This window comes from Meles meles, chromosome 3, assembly GCF_922984935.1.
Source record: "Meles meles chromosome 3, mMelMel3.1 paternal haplotype, whole genome shotgun sequence".
Lineage (NCBI taxonomy): Eukaryota > Metazoa > Chordata > Mammalia > Carnivora > Mustelidae > Meles > Meles meles.
In genome coordinates, this window is record NC_060068.1 from 65,077,719 (window position 1) to 65,097,563 (window position 19,845).

The window sequence follows — 19,845 nt, forward strand, 5'->3', positions numbered from 1 at the left end:
AACCACAGTCAGGCAAATGCTTAGTAATGCTAAAAACAGCCTTCTTAATCTTTACATTTGCATTCAATACCAATTGGCGGCTATTGAAACCAATGAATGAAGGATTAAGGCCAGATGTCATATCCTCAGCGTTGGTTACTAAGAGAGAGGGGGGAAAAAGAATAAAAATAGTGGATTACAAAGTTAAATTTATGATACTTGTGATTTAGGGATCCTTCTATCAATAAGATCAGTGTAAAGTCATGTCTCAGCTATATACCTGGGGCCACATACGGGACTCCATTAATAAAATTTTAATAAAATTAATAAAATTTTTCCTTTAAAGTTTATTTAAATTCTTTATAAACAGCACGGACACATCTGATACCTTCTATATAGGAAGTTGTCTAGCTCTATTTGACTGATTAGTTATCTGCTGCAACATGCATCCAAAATGAAGAATTGCTGATCTTTTAAAAATGTTTTACAGATTTTAAAAAAATGTTTTACAGTCCTCAAAGTTCCTGAATGTGTATGAGTATGTAATTAGCACAATGCTATGTCTTTCTCAGTTTCTCGAATATCAATATATAAGAGTTCAGTTTTAAAGTTATTTCTTATATGTATCTGAAACGGTAGATTTTGATGAGGGAGCAGGAGGCTGGCTGAGGACAAAGCAAAAGCTGGCACCTTGCACCCCTCGGTAATATGTGTGACATTCCTCAGGCACCCCTGACCGCCATAAAAGAGAAACAAATAGTTAACTTGCAGAGATTACAATCCTGCAAGATAGGAGTCTCCCTTGGTTTAGGAAAGTCCTGGAGATTTACAACAAAGAAGCTATTTTAACAATAACACAATTTCCAGAGGCAAATAACTCAGTTCCTCAAGCCCTTGAAACAGAGTGGCTCTCCCCTGGGGACTTAACTGCCCTCACCTTGAGGTTTTGCTAAGGACAATCCTAGCCTGACGGACCCCCTACCCCGACAGGTCCGACCAGAATCCTATAAGTCTACTTCAACAATTCCTGTAGGAAACTTTATCTCTAAACCTCCAAGATAGTGTTGAGAATCATTCCCAAGCATATGGCCCACTGATTTACTACTAGTAATAAATAACCTTTCTCCCAACAATAGTTAGCCCCTCAAGGTCCTGGAGACCTTGCCTCCAAGATTCCTTGGAGACTGACATCACCCTCTTTGTTCTCACCTACCCAACTTCTGTGTATATAATCAACCACTCCTCGGGATAACGGGCGGCAGCTCTTTCTGCCCACGGGTCCTGTCCCCATGCTTTAATAAACCACCATTTTGCACCAAAGATGTCTCAAGAATTCTTTCTTAGTCATCAGCTCCGGACCTCAGCCCACCAATCCTCACCTAGGTTCTAGAACTTCATCAATTTGACTTATTAACTCACATTAGATCATCTCTTCCAGGATTTAATGGCACTGTAGGAATGTACTTCTTGATTCTGATTTCAGATTGATTATCTATTATACAAGTGAACTTCTCCCTCTGCATAGTTCTCACGAATCGATGATCATTTAGTTTCTAGATCTATGCCATAAAGGAAAATGTATTTTAAACCCTGATGTCTGTGTATAGGTGAGGGGCTGCCTTGGCTTTACCATAATTGTTTTAAGTTTGGGAATGTAACCATTTAAACTGAAATAGTTCTTCGGTTAGGGTAATCAAAATTTTAATTCCCCCTGATGATTATCTTGGAACTACACAATATCCTTTAGGTAGACTTCTTTTCACTAGCATTCAGATTTAACTTTGATTTTATGAAAATTGTGAAAAGACCTGTAGTGGAAAGGTGGCAGGCAGCTGTAAGCACTGCTTGTCTTGTGTACTGCCTGAAAGCATTACTATTCATTAAAATAACCTTCACTTTGTAGTAACACTCAAGCTGTAAACAGTCAACTTAGATTCTGGAGAACACACAGCCCCAAAAGTAAAGAAATGTCTGTCTTTGCAAAGTAATTTGTCGAGTTGAAGATTATTGTTTTTCATCATGGTGACCCTGACTTGGCTGGCTGGGTGCATATACAGATTAAGATTAATGCAGTTATTCCTTGGCTAAGGTCTGCCTCTTTCAGGGCACATTCTCCCTAATGACATGATTGATAGGCAGTCCCAAATCCAGAGAGGAACTCATTAATCATGGCATTGACTGAATCCAATCATTTGCTTCACCTGCACAGTGATGGACAGGAAAGGATACAATTCAGGGGTTGACACTGAGACACTCTTTTGTCAGAGGGCCTCAACTTTTTCAATGTCAGCCTGTACAAAACCTGACAAATTTTGCTTGCAACCTGTATGCAGCTTCAAAAAAATATTTACAAACTGCTTTTATTGCAACAAGGTCTCTTTTGGTTGAAGATTTACTGTAGCTAACGAATTCGTCTAAGAGTAGGATTCACTTTATTTTTTGCAAGCTTTACACAGTTGTAAAGTTTAGTTTTTTTTTAAAGAAAGATGTTTTGAAACTACATGTGGAAGCAATATAAAAGTTAATGTCCAGCAGCTGGGTATCATTTGGTTCAGTCTTCAGGTCAGCAGCACTTACTCTTAGCAGAACTAATTTTATAATCATGGCAAAATCTCAGTAATGAACTACAGTATATAGCTGATTACACCACAGTAAATTTCATTTAGTCTGCGGAACAGTGGAAAACCATGCATTTTCTTAAGAATACTTAGATTGCAAAGCCTGACATGATCCTAATAGCAATGTAATAAGAAAAGTAGTATGGGATATATATCATGTACATTGAATATCATGATTTCTTTTGCACTGGTATATTTGGAGTTTTTTTTTTTTTTAATTTATGCCATTCAACGTTACTATCTGAATAATGTTTAAAATCAGTAACAAGAAATGTTCCACAAATAAAAGGTGCATATTCCAGGGTGGCCATGATAGACCCTTTTCCTGAAGAATAATCAGGGTAGTTGCTTTTGCTAGGTATCCTTACCAAGAAGAAATTGGGGGGGGGGGTATATATTTTTAAAAGGCAACAAGTGTCAAAAGGCCCATTTAAAATATCCAGTGGTAAGCACGCTGCCAGTGAGTGCCCAGCCTTTATTTAGCATAATATACTCCCCCTTTTGACACTTTAATTAGTCTTTAATGTGTTCCAAAGACAGGTGTAAAGAGGAATCTACAAAAGACAGAATACCAAAGCTCTTTCAGGCATCAAAGATACTTTTTATCCTCAAAGAGAAAATACAAATTATTTCTTACATGTTCTTAAAAAGAAATGTTTTGTTTTCATCCCATGATTATAGCAATTTCAACAATTGCAGTAATGGGAAAATGTTTTATAGATAGGAGTACAAATGCAATAAAGAACTGTTTTAAAGAAACGATTCAATTTTTAAAAACGCTTTCAGGTGCTTAGTTCTGCGGCTCCGTTTCTATGCTCAGGGGCGGTTTGGGAAAGCTTACCTATTTGAGCGGTCTTTATGGTGCTTTGAATATGAGATTTACATCGACTCTCTGCGCTCAATCTCTTTGATTATTTTCCATCTTTACAATTCTTCACCACTGATACTTCTATGCTTTCTTTGTACTTAGTGCGTTTATGACAATAGAGGAAAGCACAGCCTTAGAAGAAGGAGATAGTGCTCTTGAACCGACTGAGCAGAAAATAAACATGATGGTCCTGGATATCTGCCACAAACCAGGTGGCAGCGAGTACCTGCGGCAAATTTATCACATCATGCGGCTCAATGAGGTAGGGAAACGGCCTTTTTACCGAGCAATTAGGTGTGTACTGGCCTGAGGCAGCGTCTGCTGGCAGCTAAGGGTTAGTCAAGGAGGTGATAATACTTCTTAAAGTCAATACCAAACTCAATATTGCATTATTAATAAAATCTATTCAGCCCCGGCTGTTCTGCATTTGTATAGCAGAAGCCTCACCGAAACAATGTAGGTTTTATTTATATGGTTTAAACAATAACACGGCTCATAAACTCAGTTCAGTTCTGAATTGTATAGACTAGACATGGAGTTTAGGAATTGTGTGTTTGTGACTGTTAAGCTGATGTTAAGATCTGCTGCTTGTGAAATGATGAATTTTCTGGAGAGAGAGTTACTTCTCCTACAAACATCATACTTGTCAGGTGAAGTTGTAGATTTCTTCCATAATGAGAAAACTCGAGAAGAATATTTTTTTTTTCGAGAAGAATATTGAACCTTATTAGGGCGCGGCTTGATTAACCCAAGAAAATGCATTAATGCATGGGCACTGTTTAGGGCCGATGTCATGCTTGTATGTGTCTCTGCTGGGTTAAGCCTCTGACCCTGCATGTTTCTGGCCATTTGAGCAAAAATGTAAAGAGCGGGTATCTCAGCTGTGGACTTGGAACAATACAAGTGTGCTAACTTTATCAGGTTTTTAATTTGAACATTTGTACCTGAATTACAGCGTGACATCATGTTTTTAGTCGCAAATGCATGAATGTAATTTTTCAGAATACTAAAAATTCTAAAATGTGAGTAATGGGAAGCTATAGTATTTTATCTCATTGGGGTAGGCCTCAAAAACGATAAATTTCCGAGGACTGAATTAAATCCTACCACAGCATTTTACAACTCAGTTACATAAATGTTCTTTCCGCTACCATTTACCTGAAAGTTACCTCAAGTAAATTTTGTTTCCTGGCTTTCCTAGAGCTAACCAACCAGTCAATAAACAGGTGATGTAATAGTGCATTCAGTGATCACCCGAGAGGGTGTGAGGGATTTGCTGTTATGAGAAATGGTCCTGTCCCTGAGGCACTAGAGCTCAGTATATAATTGTTTAGCAAGTAACACAACCTATTCCCATTTGCTAATGGTCCCTCTTAATTTGTTTAGGGTTTCTATGTGGGGAACTCAGGAGCGCCTGGCCTTGGCTAAGAGAAAGACCACCCTTGTGAAATCATGGCCTTCATTGGCTTGGCCACATGGCCACCCAGATGGGCTTAAGTAACCATGGTGATTACTGAGGAACAGATGTTGCAGAAGGATTACCCTCAGATTTTTAGGAAAGTGGCGTTACCAGAGTTGTGAGGGCTGGGAGAGATTGCTAACCCGATAGACCAGTCCACTTCTCAAAAGCCCTTAACATGAAAAAGATCAGTGATCACCAGTAAGCAAAATTAAGCAGGGATATTTCCTGGCTGTCGGCCGCCTGTCCTAGTCAGGAAATCGAAAGGCTGTTCTCCGGGTAGGGTTTGTGGACCCCTGAGGCCATGAGCTCCGAGCTAGGATCTTTCTTTCCCTACCACTGAGTACACTTACTGTTGGCGGCACTGCTTATCACGTGGCATGTCAGGCAAATGCTTGCTGACTGTGCGCGGGGAGAAGCATCGCGGCAAGGTAGAAAGTGGCCTGCTGGGAAGTGAGGCTGGACCAGAGAAAGGAGCGAGCCCTTTGCCCCGGGACTGGCAGAACCTGCAGACCGCGACAAACTCAACGCCCAGGGTCGCACTCCCCTTGGCTTTTACCCGGAAGCGCGCCGTTATGCTGGGGGCGCAGTTGCGCAGGGAGGCGTGGTCGCCTGCCGAGTGGCGCGGTGAGGCTTGGGAGTTTTCAGGGGTACTGCTGAATGTGCTTTAAAACGGGAGCATAGATACAGGGGCATTTACAGGCGCAGGCCTGGGCGAGGGGCCGATTGAGTGTGCTACCGCGTCCTAGCGAACTGCGAGAGGAAAGGAGTTGAGGAGTGTTGGTCTTTGAGATACAGGGAGGATGTCGGAGCTTCGAAGTCCGGTGGGTAGTTGAAGAACCCGGCCACGAGCAAAGACGAGGGAGGCGGTGCTTAGAGATTCTGGTGGCCTCGCTGAGGGGGTGGTTGAGGTCATGGGACCTCTTGAAATGGCGGGTAGGGAAATACGCATGTATTCCCCTGCACAGGGAGGGGGTTTAAGAAAGGATGTTCAAGGAAGAATGTATTTTTCTGAAGAAATGAATCACATTAGCAGTAAATCCGGTTAAAGTGACAGCACAAAAATTGGTTTTTGAGAAGGGGTGGTGACCAGAGTGACAAGATAGTGGAGAGTTCAGCAAAATTAACAAGGGAGAAAACACCGCTGTGTTTGTTATGCCCCAATAATGGGTCCGTGATTAAGGGAGCGAGACTGATATAAAGGAAAGGTCAAGCAAAGCTTTATTTTGCACCAAGCATCAAGAATCTAACCAAACGTTCCGGGCCGCACCTCTTATAAGAGAGGGCGACCCTTCTCTTTCACAGACTAGCTTTTAAGGGCAAAGGCCATGCGGTTGGGCCTGGCCATGCACAGGTGGCCTATGAAATTGTAACACACACAGGAAACTCCACAGTGATGCTAGGTGACCAATTGAATTACAATTTACCCTAGTAGACATTAGAACCAGCCTATTACACCTTGATTAGGATTGGTGCCAAAAAGGCTCCCAAAGAGTGGGGGGGAGGGGGCTCCTTACTCCTTGGTAGCTAAGGAGACAGTATGCAACCCCCCACTCATCGGATGTCTCCACCTGGCCTGACCATCCTTGTATCTGGGCTTTGTTACCTGGAGCTGGTTTCCGGGACTTGTTTCCAAGTAAATCCCCTGGGGGAAGGGGAGCAGGGACAGTTTCTAAATAGGTCCTTACAGTGTTTCCAACTTGCAACATAGCACTTGATCTTTTTTGAATTGTGGTGCAAGACAACAAAAAAGTCAAATGTAGCGGTGTAAGGAGAACTCAGTTGAAACAGATTATTATTAGCAAACAAAGCAGTTGTTCTTGTTAGAATCTTTTACTCCTTTTTAAAATTTTACATTCAGAAATGATGGAGAGAAATTTTATTTCTGTATAAAAATCTAAATCTAGACATAACCTTCCTTTCTGGTGGTTTTATTAATCTAATAATACATGGGAGTCTTCTGTGTGTGGATGACGCTACACAATTCATCTAAGGAGCTGTGGCCCACAATGAGCAAATTTAAGAAATGATTATCATAGTTAAGCAGTGGTTGTTTTTGATGTTGAGGATTTTAGGATCTAAAATTTACCTTCCTGGATGAGTACAGTGGGCGTTCTCTGTTCAGGAAATTATATTATAGAGGTAGAGGAGAAAGCACAGTGAACCAAGATGGGAGGCGTGGCTCCTCACTCAGACTCTACCACTCACCCCTGTGTAACCTCAGGCTCATCTGTGACCTTTCAGAGCCCACTGCAGAATGTGGTGTGGGCTAGAGTTATTCAAAAACTTTTACATGCCTGCCAGTCTCCTGGGGTGGCGAGAGTCTGTTTTTCTAGTTCCCAGGCTGACTGGGCTGGTCTGGGCGCCAGACTTTGAGTAGCAAGGGTTTTCCAGATGACCTCTGAAGTTCTTTTCAGCTCTAATGTTCTCACTCTGGTCCTACTCTTGAAGAAAAAGTTATATTTTGACATACTGGAGAATTTTTATATTAATTTCTTAAATGACTTATTAATAGTAAGTATTTGTTGGTTTACACAGGAACCTTGATGTCGTTTTAATTGTCGTCTTCCAGAAAGAGTCCAATAACATAGATTAGGATCATTCACCTTTTTTACTTATGAATGGAAAAGGAAATATAAAGCAGTAGATAGACTTTTTTGCCCAGGCTGCCACTGGCAGTTGGGGGATTAGAATTACATACATTGAGCTTCATTTGAATCTTGGTATTTTTCAGTCCACAGCATGAACATAGAGTTTAGAAATTTGAATTATAATTAATTCTACATAAAAGAAGATTGCAGTGAAATATCGAAGTACTTAGCACTCTGCTGAGCAGAGAGTAGGTAACAACTGCACTTAGTGAATGAACAAGCAATCTTGTACTGTGAGGAATCATGCATCTGAGTTCAGTTTCGGTAACCAGACACGTTAACGCAGGAACCCATAAGAAGACAATGCCTGTTTAAAAGATTCTGATATATCAAGCATACATTCATTATGTGAGAATTTGTTAAATGATTTTCTAATCTATCCTGTATATTAGGTGAACCTGTTTTTGATGGGTTTATTGCAATGCTGATTGGTATTCTGCTATGTTTCTTCTGAAAATGTATTTTGTCCTGAGGCAAGTAATACACTGTAATCGAGCAAATGTGCTGAAAGGGTGGATTTTGGATATTGATCAGTGTATTTTTAAAGAGAATATATGCTTCCCACCATCACGACTTGTAATTTTTTTCCCCTTGAAGGAATATTTAAAAGAACAGCTGTTTTCTATGAATGGTTCAGAGGAAAAGCCATTACCCATCAGACCTTTAAAGACGACCTTGAGGAGTGTGGAAGATCAGCCTTCTGCCTTTAACCCTTTCCAGGTGTACAAGGCATTTAGTGAAAACATGCTAGATCAGGTATGTGGAAAATAGTAAAGTTAACTTAAATGTGTGGGGTTTTTTCACATAAATAAAGGGGAAAAGTGCTTTGTGTTTGAGTACTTTATAAGCTTTCTTCCCCCTCCCCCCCACGGGAAGCAAAAGGCCTTGTTCTCATTTATGTGGTCTGCATGAATTGACTTTGGAAAAGTTATTTTATCTTCTATTTGTCAAACTGATTCATATGTTTGGTCTGTATAATTTAACTTTTGACCAGGTCAGTTCACCATGGGCAGAGGGAACATCTGTTTGGCTGTGTCTAGAGAAGGCCTGAAAAAGCAGGCACTTCGTAATGGTCTTCTCCCTTGCTGCTCGCCCCCATCCCCAATCCACCCACTCAACGCCTTGCAATTTTTATGAATTTATCTAACTTATCAGAGAAATAATAAGAGTTTCCAACTAATTATAAATAAAGCTTCGTGCTCCTATTTTAAGTGGCATGAGATAGATTTCCCTTTTTATAATCCTAAACATATTCCTGCATTTCAAATTAATTTGCAAATGATCTTAAAGTCTGGATATTTGGAATAAAGGTAATGTAATAAATACCACACGTTTTTAATGTCAGAATATGCCATTGTTTAAGCTACCTACTTCAATCATTACATTAAAAAGGTCAAATTAAAGCCAAAGCATTTGAAATCTAAAGTTGTTTTTGCTTTGTTTATTCTCTTGGTAAATAAAAAAGGGAAAAGTCTCCTGACAGAGTCTTCCAACCAACAGGGCAGAAGAGAAGGATTGCTTGACCTAGAGCTCTGAGGAAAATAAGAATTAAAACAATGGCCTAATTCGGAATGCAGATAATATTTTTGCCATGCCTGTTACAACCCTAGTCTACATTCATCAATACTGTAGTAGAATAAGACCTTCAATGCTGACAACCTGGGGCAGAATTCTCCTGCTCTATGACAGGATTGTGGTGCTCCATTAATCAGCAGGTGACAGGGCATAGTTCTTAGAGGATTTTAAACATTGGCCTGGACTCTTATTATCAAAACTGTTTAGTTTTAAGGAATGGAAGCATCTATAATACTTGAAAACCAAATATATTGTGTAAGTTTGAGTGTGTTGGCTGCTTCTCTATGTTGTGCATTAGAGTGCTCCAAACCATAAATAATCATTGTAGCTGTTAAATTAGCCTCACTGAGTTTAAATAAATGGCATGTTTTATTCTGTTCTGAATTATGAGATTATCTTTCACAGCAATTTTTCTCCTTACTCTGTTGTGAAATTACCTACTAAATGAGAAAAGAGAATGTTATTTACATTTACAGGTTGTTCTAATTTCCCCTTTAAATTATTTTCTTAACCAGAAATGGCATTATTTTCACACTCTAATTAAGCGGTATCTTGCACTTTGAGTCATAGCACTTCTAAGTCCTTTTTCCATCAAATTTCTGGGTGCTAAAGAATAAAAACTATCAATTGATAGATGAAGAAGTTGCCAGTTATTTCACTTTCCTTCTCAAAGAGTCACCCTCTCAGGGAAACTTGTTGGGCAAATGTCATTAACACTTGGGAAGAATAACGACTCAAGAAATTGATTTATATTTTTATAAATAATGACTACATCCCCAAATGGATTTATAAATTAATTGCTGTCTTATTGGAATAAAAACCTTCTTCTGTGGACATGATTGATGTTATCTGTCTAAGTCCTTGTTCTGGACCCCCCTCCTTCTTAGTTAGTCTATCACAGCTGGAGCTTTAATTTACTGATCATATTAACTCTGATTAATAACGAACAATAGCGTTTTCTCATTTATCAACAGTCAGCCATCACAAAATGGAACTGGAATTGGTCAAACTTGCTGCCAGATTATCTGGGACTGGATAAGATGACCTTCAGTGTACTGCTCAAAAACAGGTAATGAGATTTGTGATTTGGGCGATCTGGTTGGGGGAAAAGGGTATATATTTTATATATGTGTGTGTGTATGTGTGTGTGTGTGTGTGTCCTTTACATATTAGTTATATAAAGAGAGACCTGTATGAAAGTATACCATGTATACTTTGTAAATGCTGTTTTTCCATAGTATTTACAAAAGACAGTATGAAATTTTTTCTGAGATGAAATTAGTCCATTTTAGTCTGAATTTTAAATACGTTTGACTTTGTATATATAATAATTTTGCATTGTGCACACCAAAAGTTATCAACTTGAATGTCCTTATACTACTTTGTATTTGTTGATAATAATTTAATGAATGCATACAAAATGCCAAGCCAAATCAACCAGTCTAATCAGGGAAACATATCCTAAAACCATCATGATTGAATTTTTTGCTTTGAAGCCAGTTATTTTGGTATTTTGTTACTATAGTTTGTTACATGTTATTTTATATACACACCCATACACACACACCCACACAGCCCAGGACAATCTAATAAAATGGTACCATCGTTTTTGCCTGGGAACTTACACATGCAGTTTATTTTGAATGAGAGTATAAATATTTCCTTTATATTTTGGATCTATTAACATGGATTTTAAAATACTTTAAAGTCTTGACTGAAAACCATAAGGTGTAGTCTTTAAAAATTGGATTTCTCTATTTGGTATGACATTTTCATCTAAGATAAATATGTGTGCAACTTTTTTATTCAAGTATTATTTGTTTGCTTATAGTTCAGTATGAGAAGTATTTTCTATATAATCTTTATGATGTAGACTGTATTTCTATATCTCTTCAATACAAATATTAAATACCATTTTTTCTTGAAAGACCATAATGACAGTGACATAATAGAATCATCAAATCATCCGTGACAAATCTGGGTGCATATGAGAAAATATGAAGGGGGGAGATATCTGGTATTTCCCATAATTTCCCAGATGGAGGTTTAAAAAAGGCAGCTTTATTGTCAGTAAAACCTGTCATTTAAGTGTATGGTCACAGTGGTATTCCTAATATTTCACCCCTGAATGAAGCTCTCCTACCCATCATGGACAAAGCCAAACAATGTAGCTTTCCCATCAAGGACAGCCTTCTCCCAGCAAGCTTAGCACCTGGCAGGCAGTAGTTGAGAAAAGTCCCCCAGACCTGCTCCTATCCTCTCCCAAAGTTGCCCGGGAGACGTCAGGTGGGGGTGGTAGAGGAGAGACCTGGTCTTCTGTTGAGTCTGTTTATACAATGTTTATACAATGTTTATACAATATACAATGTTTATACAATGTTACATGTCTATCTGGAAATAAACTAGGAATGATGAGTCAGTTTTTTCCTGCTATTTGTAAAATTTCGAGTTGATGTAGGTTAACTGTATTCTGTATTACTAAATTTTTTAAGCTTTGAATTGCTGTTTCTAATCCACCAAATGATACTTTGGGGGCAACACATCCCTCAAACCTTTTTGCATTTGCTATATATAATATTAACTTTGAGATGAATTTTTACAAAATTGCATGTTATTTTTGTGTAAAACTTTAGAGACATTTCATTTAGGACAATGTCTACTAAAGTCTCTTTCCCTGAGAGAGAGCACATGCAAGAGTCAGGTGGGAGAAAAGAACTCCCACAAATTTAGCCAGAAGTAACAGCTCAAAACACTTCTCTTGGAAAAGGGTCATGAATATTTAATAGTAACAACTAGGCTATCACCTTAATAAGAACCTTGGAACTTTAAAGAACGGTATGAAAAGTATTCCACTTCAAGCTGCTATATACTATGAGCTGTAGTGAACATAATTGATCTGCCTTAGAAGGATAAGGGACACCTGAGAGTTTTAATTATTTTTTAGGACTTTCCCTAAGTCCCTTACTTTACATTCCCTTACTTTAAGAATGTAATTTATGTGACTTGATTAATTGAACAGGTAAGGAAATAATTTCTGTTATTTTTTTCTAAGAGACTCTTTTGTTTGAACTTGAAAATGCTGATTTTTTTTTTAAGTAGTGAATTGAGTTTTTGACAACATGGCTATCTAAAACTACATTTGACAGTGACACAAAAGAACACTGAGCTTTAGAATGAGAGTTATGGTTTTTACCCTACATTCACAAATGATATTTCTTTTTTTTTTTTTTAAAGATTTTATTTATTTATCTGACAGAGATCACAAGCAGGCAGAGAGGCAGGCAGAGAGAGAGAGAGGAGGAAGCAGGCTCCCTGCCGAGCAGCGAGCCCAAAGCAGGGCTTGATCCCAGAACCCTGGGATCATGACCTAAGCCGAGGGCAGAGGCTTTAACCCACTGAGCCACCCAGGCGCCCCACAAGTGATATTTCTTATGTACTGTTGTGATTTCAGGAGGAAGGCAGAGCCAAAAGAAAACCTACAGCAGTTCTGCTGAATATGCTCAGTTCTTTTTCTCAGACCTGGCAATTAAACTTGTTCTTTTTCTTTCTTTAATTGGTAGGATGTTTATACGAATCTATCCCTGCACTGTGGTTCAAGCGTGTATATGGGGCTGCAAATGTTGTCTGAGGACATAGTGTTACAAACAATACTGAACTCAAATATACATATGAAAAAAGTTGAGGAGAAGGGAGTCCTTTCTATTCACCTTCTAAGTCTTTTGTGCCGATCTTCAAATTTTGCAGCATAAACAGACCATCTGTGGACTTACCCTCTAGAGACTTCAAGCGTAGAAATCTTCTAGACTTACTCTCTAGAGAACAAGCCTAGAGTGTTCCAGAACACTCCTGGAACAGGATGGATAGGAAAGCAGGATGCCTGAGTTCTCAGTCCCTATTACAAGCTTACCTTAGGAAAGTTACCTAAAATTATTTGAGTTTGAATTTTCTCATCTTTAAAATGAACTTGGGATGCCTGAGTGGCTCAATGGGTTGGGCCTCTGCCTTTGGCTCAGGTCATGATCTCAGGGTCTTGGGATCAAGCCCCGAATCGGGCTCTCTGCTCAGCAGGTAGCCTGCTTCTCCCTCTGCCTGCCACTCCCCCCTACTTATGCTTTCTTCCTCTCTCTCAAATAAATAAAATCTTAAAACTAAATAAATAAAGTGAAGTAATGATAATTATGTATCTCCTTCATGGAGACTGTTGACATAATCAAGAATGTTAAAGGACATGGCAGTGTTTTTGAAAGTTGAAAATAAAACACATAATTTAAAAAGTATGCCCATAGCTCATAGCAGTCATGTCATTGCTCAGGTAAGGGGACAATAAATGTCATAAGAATTATCAGGGAGCTAGGTGGTAAGCGGAGCAGTCAGGTTATACCTGATATTACAGACACTGAGTTTATGTAGTTTCTAGGATTAAACCGATAGTGAGACTCAGAACAAGTGTCAGGTCAGAGACCAGGCAGCAGAGGCATTACTTAGAAAATGGGCAGAAGGGGAGGGGCATCTAATAACCATGTGAACCACTCAGGAGATACACAAGAGATGACCATGTGAAGGACCATGTAGACTTGTGGTGGTACCAACATTATTTGTATCTGAGACAATCCTTCTGTTCGTCCCACAAGCTAGTTCTATGCGGATTCCAAAGGCAGAAAAATCATTTATTTATTTATTTATTTATTTGAGAGACTGTGAGAGAGCAAGCATGACTGCACAAGTGGGAGGGGCAGAGAGAGAATGAGAGAGAACACCAAGCAGACTCCACGCCAAGTGTGGAGCCCATTGTACGGCTGGATTCTGTGATCCTGAGATCTTGACTTGAGCTAAAACCTAGAATCTGCTATTTAACCGTCTGTGCCATCCAGGCACCTCCAGGACAAATCTTTTTTTTTTTTTTTAAGATTTTATTTATTTATTTGACAGACAGAGATCACAAGTAGCCCGAGAGGCAGGCAGAGAGAAAGGAGGAAACAGGCTTCTTGCAGAGCAAAAAGCCCGATGCAGGGCTCGATCCCAGGACTCCGAGATCATGACTTGAGCTGAAGGCAGAGGCTTTAACCCACTGTGCCCCCCCCCCACCCGCCTAGGACAAATCTTAAAGTGACGACCTGAGCACATGGCAGGGATGTGCCCTCCGCTCACTGTCAGCCTCATCTTGAAACCTCTCCTCAGTTCATGGTGTCCTGAGTCCATTGTCTTCTTCCTGTTGTTTGGATTCTCCAAGCTCTTTTTCATTTTTGGGTCTTTGTACTTGCCGTTCCCTCAGCCCTTCATGTGCTTGCTGCCATCTCATTCATATGGAGTACATGTTACTACCCTCCAGTTGCGTGATAAGCCTTCCCTTATCACGCAACTTAAGGGCCCTTCCAGGTCACCCCAGCGTTCTACTCTACTGTGTTTAATTGAGTTATCACCTGCTGAGATCTTTCTGTTTGGTTGTTGTCTCCTAGTCCTGCCTCCCGGGGTAGAATATATACTCCAGGAGAATAAAACCTTCCCTGTCTTACTTAAACTGTGTCTTCAGTACCTTGAACAGCCATTGGACACACAATAAGTTTTGAGTAATATTTGCTGAATTAACAGACAAATGAGGAATAAGAGTACAGAGAAGTCAGCCCCTGACAGATGAGCACAAAGTTGGCATTCTCTAAATGCGAGGTTGAATTAAGAGTCTAATGTAGATAGGAAAAGTCTACTGTGGAAAATCTCAAGTAAGAAAATCATTTAGTACATGTTCATTCTCTGCATTTTCCAATTTAAATGAAAATCTCATTAGAGCTCTGTATGTTTACAATGCCTGTTTTTATTATTATGTAAAGTTTAGCTCAGATTAAAAGCATGGAACACTAGTCTTTATTTTTAATTAACTGATGCAGTTCAAGTCATTACCTGTTTAGCAACAAAGTCTGTTCTTTACTCCTTGATTCAGAAATTTTTTGACATTTGAGTGATAGGGCTTGTATTCATTAAATGATACTAAAAATACATGTTGAAAAATTTAAGATAGAGATAGCTGAGAAAAGTATCTAACCAAGCCTTTGTAAATTTGTGATTTTCAAGGCATTTGGGAAAAAAATGTAGTAGCTGAGACCTCAGAGAGATCCTGAATATATATTAATGATAGATGTTTTTCAATTTAGAAAGTTTGCCATTGTGGGGAAAAAAGGCTCCTTCGAGGTTCAGAAAATCAACATATATATCAGTTCTACGTCTTTACATTTAAGGCTATGTAAGAGCAAGTACAGTGATTGTACATTGATCTTTTGAATCAGTTTCTTACTATTAGTTTCTTGCTTTCTTTCTCACTCACTTTAAAATAAATCCACAGTGGTGAATGAGACGGTGATTGCATTTGCAGGAGAGTTCACCAGAAGGGACACTGTATAGTCCTTCATTCATGGCGAATCTCCAGATTGCCATTTTGATATTGTTTTCTTTGTCACTGGAACAAATTTATGTTGCTTTACCTTATTTATTCCAGACTAATTCCCAAGAATTGTGGTGTTGAAAATAATCTGTGAATACAGAGGAATGCTCTGCTATTTTAACCATCTAAATATACTGCATATGAGTTTGGCTTCGAGTTGAGCAAACACAATTAAATACGATGGCAGGAACAGCAGAAGGGGTGGTGGTAGCAGATTTCTGGCTATCACTTTGGGGCCTTTCCAGGTGGACAATAACCATACATCTGAGAGGAAACGGAGATTAGAAACTCTGTTTGAAAAGAGCTGTTGATTTGTGGAGTTGATTGTTTGCTTTTAATAATAATTATTATTATTAAAGGACCTTTACGTTGTATCAGATGATAATGTGAGTGCCCTGGGGTGTGTAGAGAGTAGAAAATATCTGTGGCCTCTCACTGCACACACTGTGCTTGGCAGCGTCTGTCCTCGGGCAGCCCTGCCATTAACACGAGGTTTATGGTTGCTCACAACAGTAAATTCTGGATGCAGCAGCCGGCTGCCTGATTATGGAGAGGTGGGTTTAAGAAAAAAGGGAAGCTGATTTTAGAAATACACACCTCTGAGCCATTACGTATATTACATATGCCGTGGCATTCAAATCTGGGTATTTGTCATGCTCTGACTCTCTAAAAATCCTTTTTCTTCCCACCTCCCCCAAAAGGCAAGGCCCCAGAGACTCAGTGACTCTCTACCCCTCATTGGCGTGTTCTCAAGCAAGAGCAGGCTTCCCTCTCATCCTTAACTCCCAAAGCAGCATGTCTAAAGTGTATTTAGGATATAAAAATTTAACACGGTGATCAAGATTTCCGGGAGTCCAGGCTTCGGTAAGTGAATGGAACAATCCAATACCTGTGTATCATTTTATATTTGGTAACTTCTATATGTTGTCCTTTACGGTGCGTAAAGTACATTCCCACAGATCTTCTCTGACCCTCCCAAGAACTAGGTAATAAGAGACAGGTGCCTGTGAGGTTGCAAAACATTAAAAGACATTAAGGGCAGAGATGATAAGTGGCATCTGGAACTTAGAATGAAGACTTCTGACTCCGTATATGGTGCTTTACCTCCGACACCATATTGCTGGTTAAGATTTTTTTTTCCAGTTTCATTGAAATAACCCTTGACACATAATATTGTGTGAGTTTCAGTTGTGTAATGTGTTGATTTGATAACATGTACGTACTGTAAAAATGAAAACCACCATAGTGGTAACCAACACCTCCATCATGGCACATCGTCGCCATAGCCTTTGTGTGGGAGGAGCATTTCAGATCTACGCTCATAGCCACTTGCAAGTATATAATATGGTAGTAACTATAATCCACATGCCATATGTTAGATCTTCACCTTTTAACTGGAAATTTGTATCCTTTGGTCAATTTTGTTAATTAGCTGTAGGTATGATAACAAAGAGGGTAAACGTGGAGAGCACTTGCCACCTGGCTGGCATGATTTAAGTGAATTGAATACACATATTTAACTATAGATCCTTAAAATAACCTTATTAATAAGGGACCCTATCACCCTAGTTTTCCTAGTAAGGACACTCAGGCACTTAGGCACAGAGTGCTAATTCTGGTTCCCGTCCATGCTCTTCACCACTTCTCTCCGAAGTAGACGGACAGGGTAGTCACAAAGAGAGAAGGGTTGGAGATTGTGGCTAGAGGCTGAGAAAGATATTATACACCACAAATATAAAAGATATTCACAAGGAAGCTTGGAGGCTCATTTAAGTCTATTCCTGATTTGCATAAAAGTTAGGTACAGTCTGTTCTCTTTGAAGATAGTGTGGCCCAGAGGATCTTCAGGTGGAGAGGAACAATGCTTACCATTCCTTCAGAATGAGTGTGTCAGTTCAAATCCTCCAAGCAGATCCCAGATAGAATGAGAGGTACAAGAAGTTTTTGGGGAGAGTTGCACATGAAAGATAAAGTGGAGGGGGGAAGGGGAGGAAAGTGAACCTTCAGACCAAGTTGCTGATCTGATAGCTGCAAAAGGAGAGGGGGAAGGAGGGTTGGGTAAAAAGAGTCATGGGTGGCAGGGTAGTTCTAAGAAGGTTTTGACAAGGCCAATGAGAACTCCACAAGCTAAGGAAGAGTCTCTTGTCCTGCAAGAATGGGCTGGCCCTAGTACCTTCATTGTTCTCAGACACTGGCAAAAGTCTGCTTGGGAGAAGCATGACCTGAACACATGGTAGATGCAGGGGAATGACACTTAGGGACATTCGTCCCCATGCTAACTGTAGCAGGAGATGTGGGTGGCACCTGTTTCCATGGCTACAAGAATGGGGATACAAACGGTGTTTCTCTGGTATGTGAGAGGATATGAGCATGTGTTGTGTAAGTTAATAGGAGTGTGATTTAAATAAAGTTCTCCATTACTTTAATGAAGTAGAGAACAGACTACCTAAATAAACAGGTTAAATGCTATTGACAGAAACGCAGAATTGGCAACATTTTGATGAAAGGAAGGTATAATAATTTTCTCAAAAGCAGCCATGGGAGAATTTTTCACTTGTCAAGTAGAACCAAAATTCACTTTGTAATGAATTTTCGCCTACCTAATTATGCATTCACATACTGCCACTTTGGAGTTCTTACAATATATCAGAAGCTATTAAAAACTTTCTTGTATGGAGTACATTCCTTTTTCAATCACTGTTCTTTAAGTTGTTCCCCTGTCAAATTCTGTTTAGACCCCAAAGCCTCTGTGATGTTTTTCTACAAAATGTCTTAGCTTAGGTTCAGCCAGGAGTTTGGCTAAAGATGAAAATACCATCGACTACTTTTTAGGCTTATTTGTCACCATACACTATTTCTGTTTATGTTACTCTATCAACATAAAGACAGGAAATGATCTCAATGAAAATATTTTCATTAAGACATAATTATGAAAGAAATTTAAATGTTTACTAAATATAATGAAATATAACAAATCTGAACAACTAATGTTCACTTTATATATTAACATTTATGATATTATTTCAGTACTTTTGTGGTCTGTTCTATATGAAACTAGTTAGGATACCTATAGTGCATCCTTATATTGTAAATAAAATTCTCACCTTTATGTACCCTGAGGATGCAGCTCTAAATTTCATTACCCCCCCCAATAGGAGATACGGTTAAAAAAAATTTTTTTTTAATCAAGATATTTTTGTATCCAGACTATTTGTATTGATATAACTTTGAAATTTATTTTGTAATAAGCTATAAGCAATACATGCTCATGTATTATTTCAAATGGTAGAAGAAGATAGGAAATAGAAAAGCTCCCCTCACAGAAATCCCATTCACTTATAACCATTTGAACCATTTCTGTTTTTATTTCGTTCAGTTGACAAATCTAAAGGATATGCTCCACTGCTAAATTTTTAAAAAATTAACAACTTAATATTACTGATTTCTTGTGATGAAAAATACAGAATTTAAGTTATACTACCTCCTCTTACCCTTCCTCTTCAAGCTCTGCTAATAAAATTAAAATTTTGCCCTTCCATTGGTCACTTTTTTGTCGTAGGTTATAACCTCTATTTTTCTATTGATTTTTCTGTGTGTGTGTGTGTATTTAACATAAAATAAGATTCACTCCTGGTGTATAGTTTTGAGTTGAAACATGCATAAAATTGTTTAACAATCATCACTATAAAAATGACTCCAAAAGATTCCCTTGTAGTCATTTCCTCCCCTGTTTCAATCCCTGGCAACTACTGATCTGTTCTCTGTCCTTAAGGATTTTTTCCTTCAGGAATGTCCTAGTAATAGAATGATACACTATTTCACTTTTTCAATCTGGCTTCTTTTACTTGGCACAATACATTTGAAATTCCTCCCAATTGTTCTTATTGTAGAATAGTAGTCCGCTGTAAGAACGTTCCATTGTTGGTTGATCCATTCATCTGTTAAAGGACATTTCGGTTGTTTGCAGTATTCAGTGCTTGTGAGCAAAGCTTCTGTAACCATTTGTGTGTAGGTTTTGCACAAACATGGGTTTTTATTTCACTTGATTAATACCTAGAGAAGGGAATGCTGGGTTATGTAATATATTTATTTCAACTTTATAAAGAAATTGTGTCTTCCTGTGTTTTGTGCTGCCTAGGAGAAATTTGAGGCCAAATGGATTCTTTTCCCCCTTTTTTCTTCCTGGATACTTTTTTTTTTTTTTTAAGTCATCATCTACTTCACCTTTCCTGCCACCCCTTTCATTCTGAAATGAGTTCATG

At 38.8% G+C, this 19,845-nt stretch overlaps 1 protein-coding gene across 1 annotated transcript in view; it reads left to right on the top strand.

Moving 5' to 3' along the window:
- KIAA0825 (KIAA0825 ortholog) overlaps positions 1-19,845 on the top strand; it is a 426,841-nt gene that overhangs the window by 202,112 nt on the left and 204,884 nt on the right. Inside the window, exons 18-20 of the mRNA XM_045999249.1 lie at positions 3,568-3,727; positions 8,173-8,331; positions 10,125-10,219. Of these exons, the coding sequence (XP_045855205.1) occupies positions 3,568-3,727; positions 8,173-8,331; positions 10,125-10,219 (414 nt within the window). The remainder of the gene's footprint in view (positions 1-3,567; positions 3,728-8,172; positions 8,332-10,124; positions 10,220-19,845) is intronic.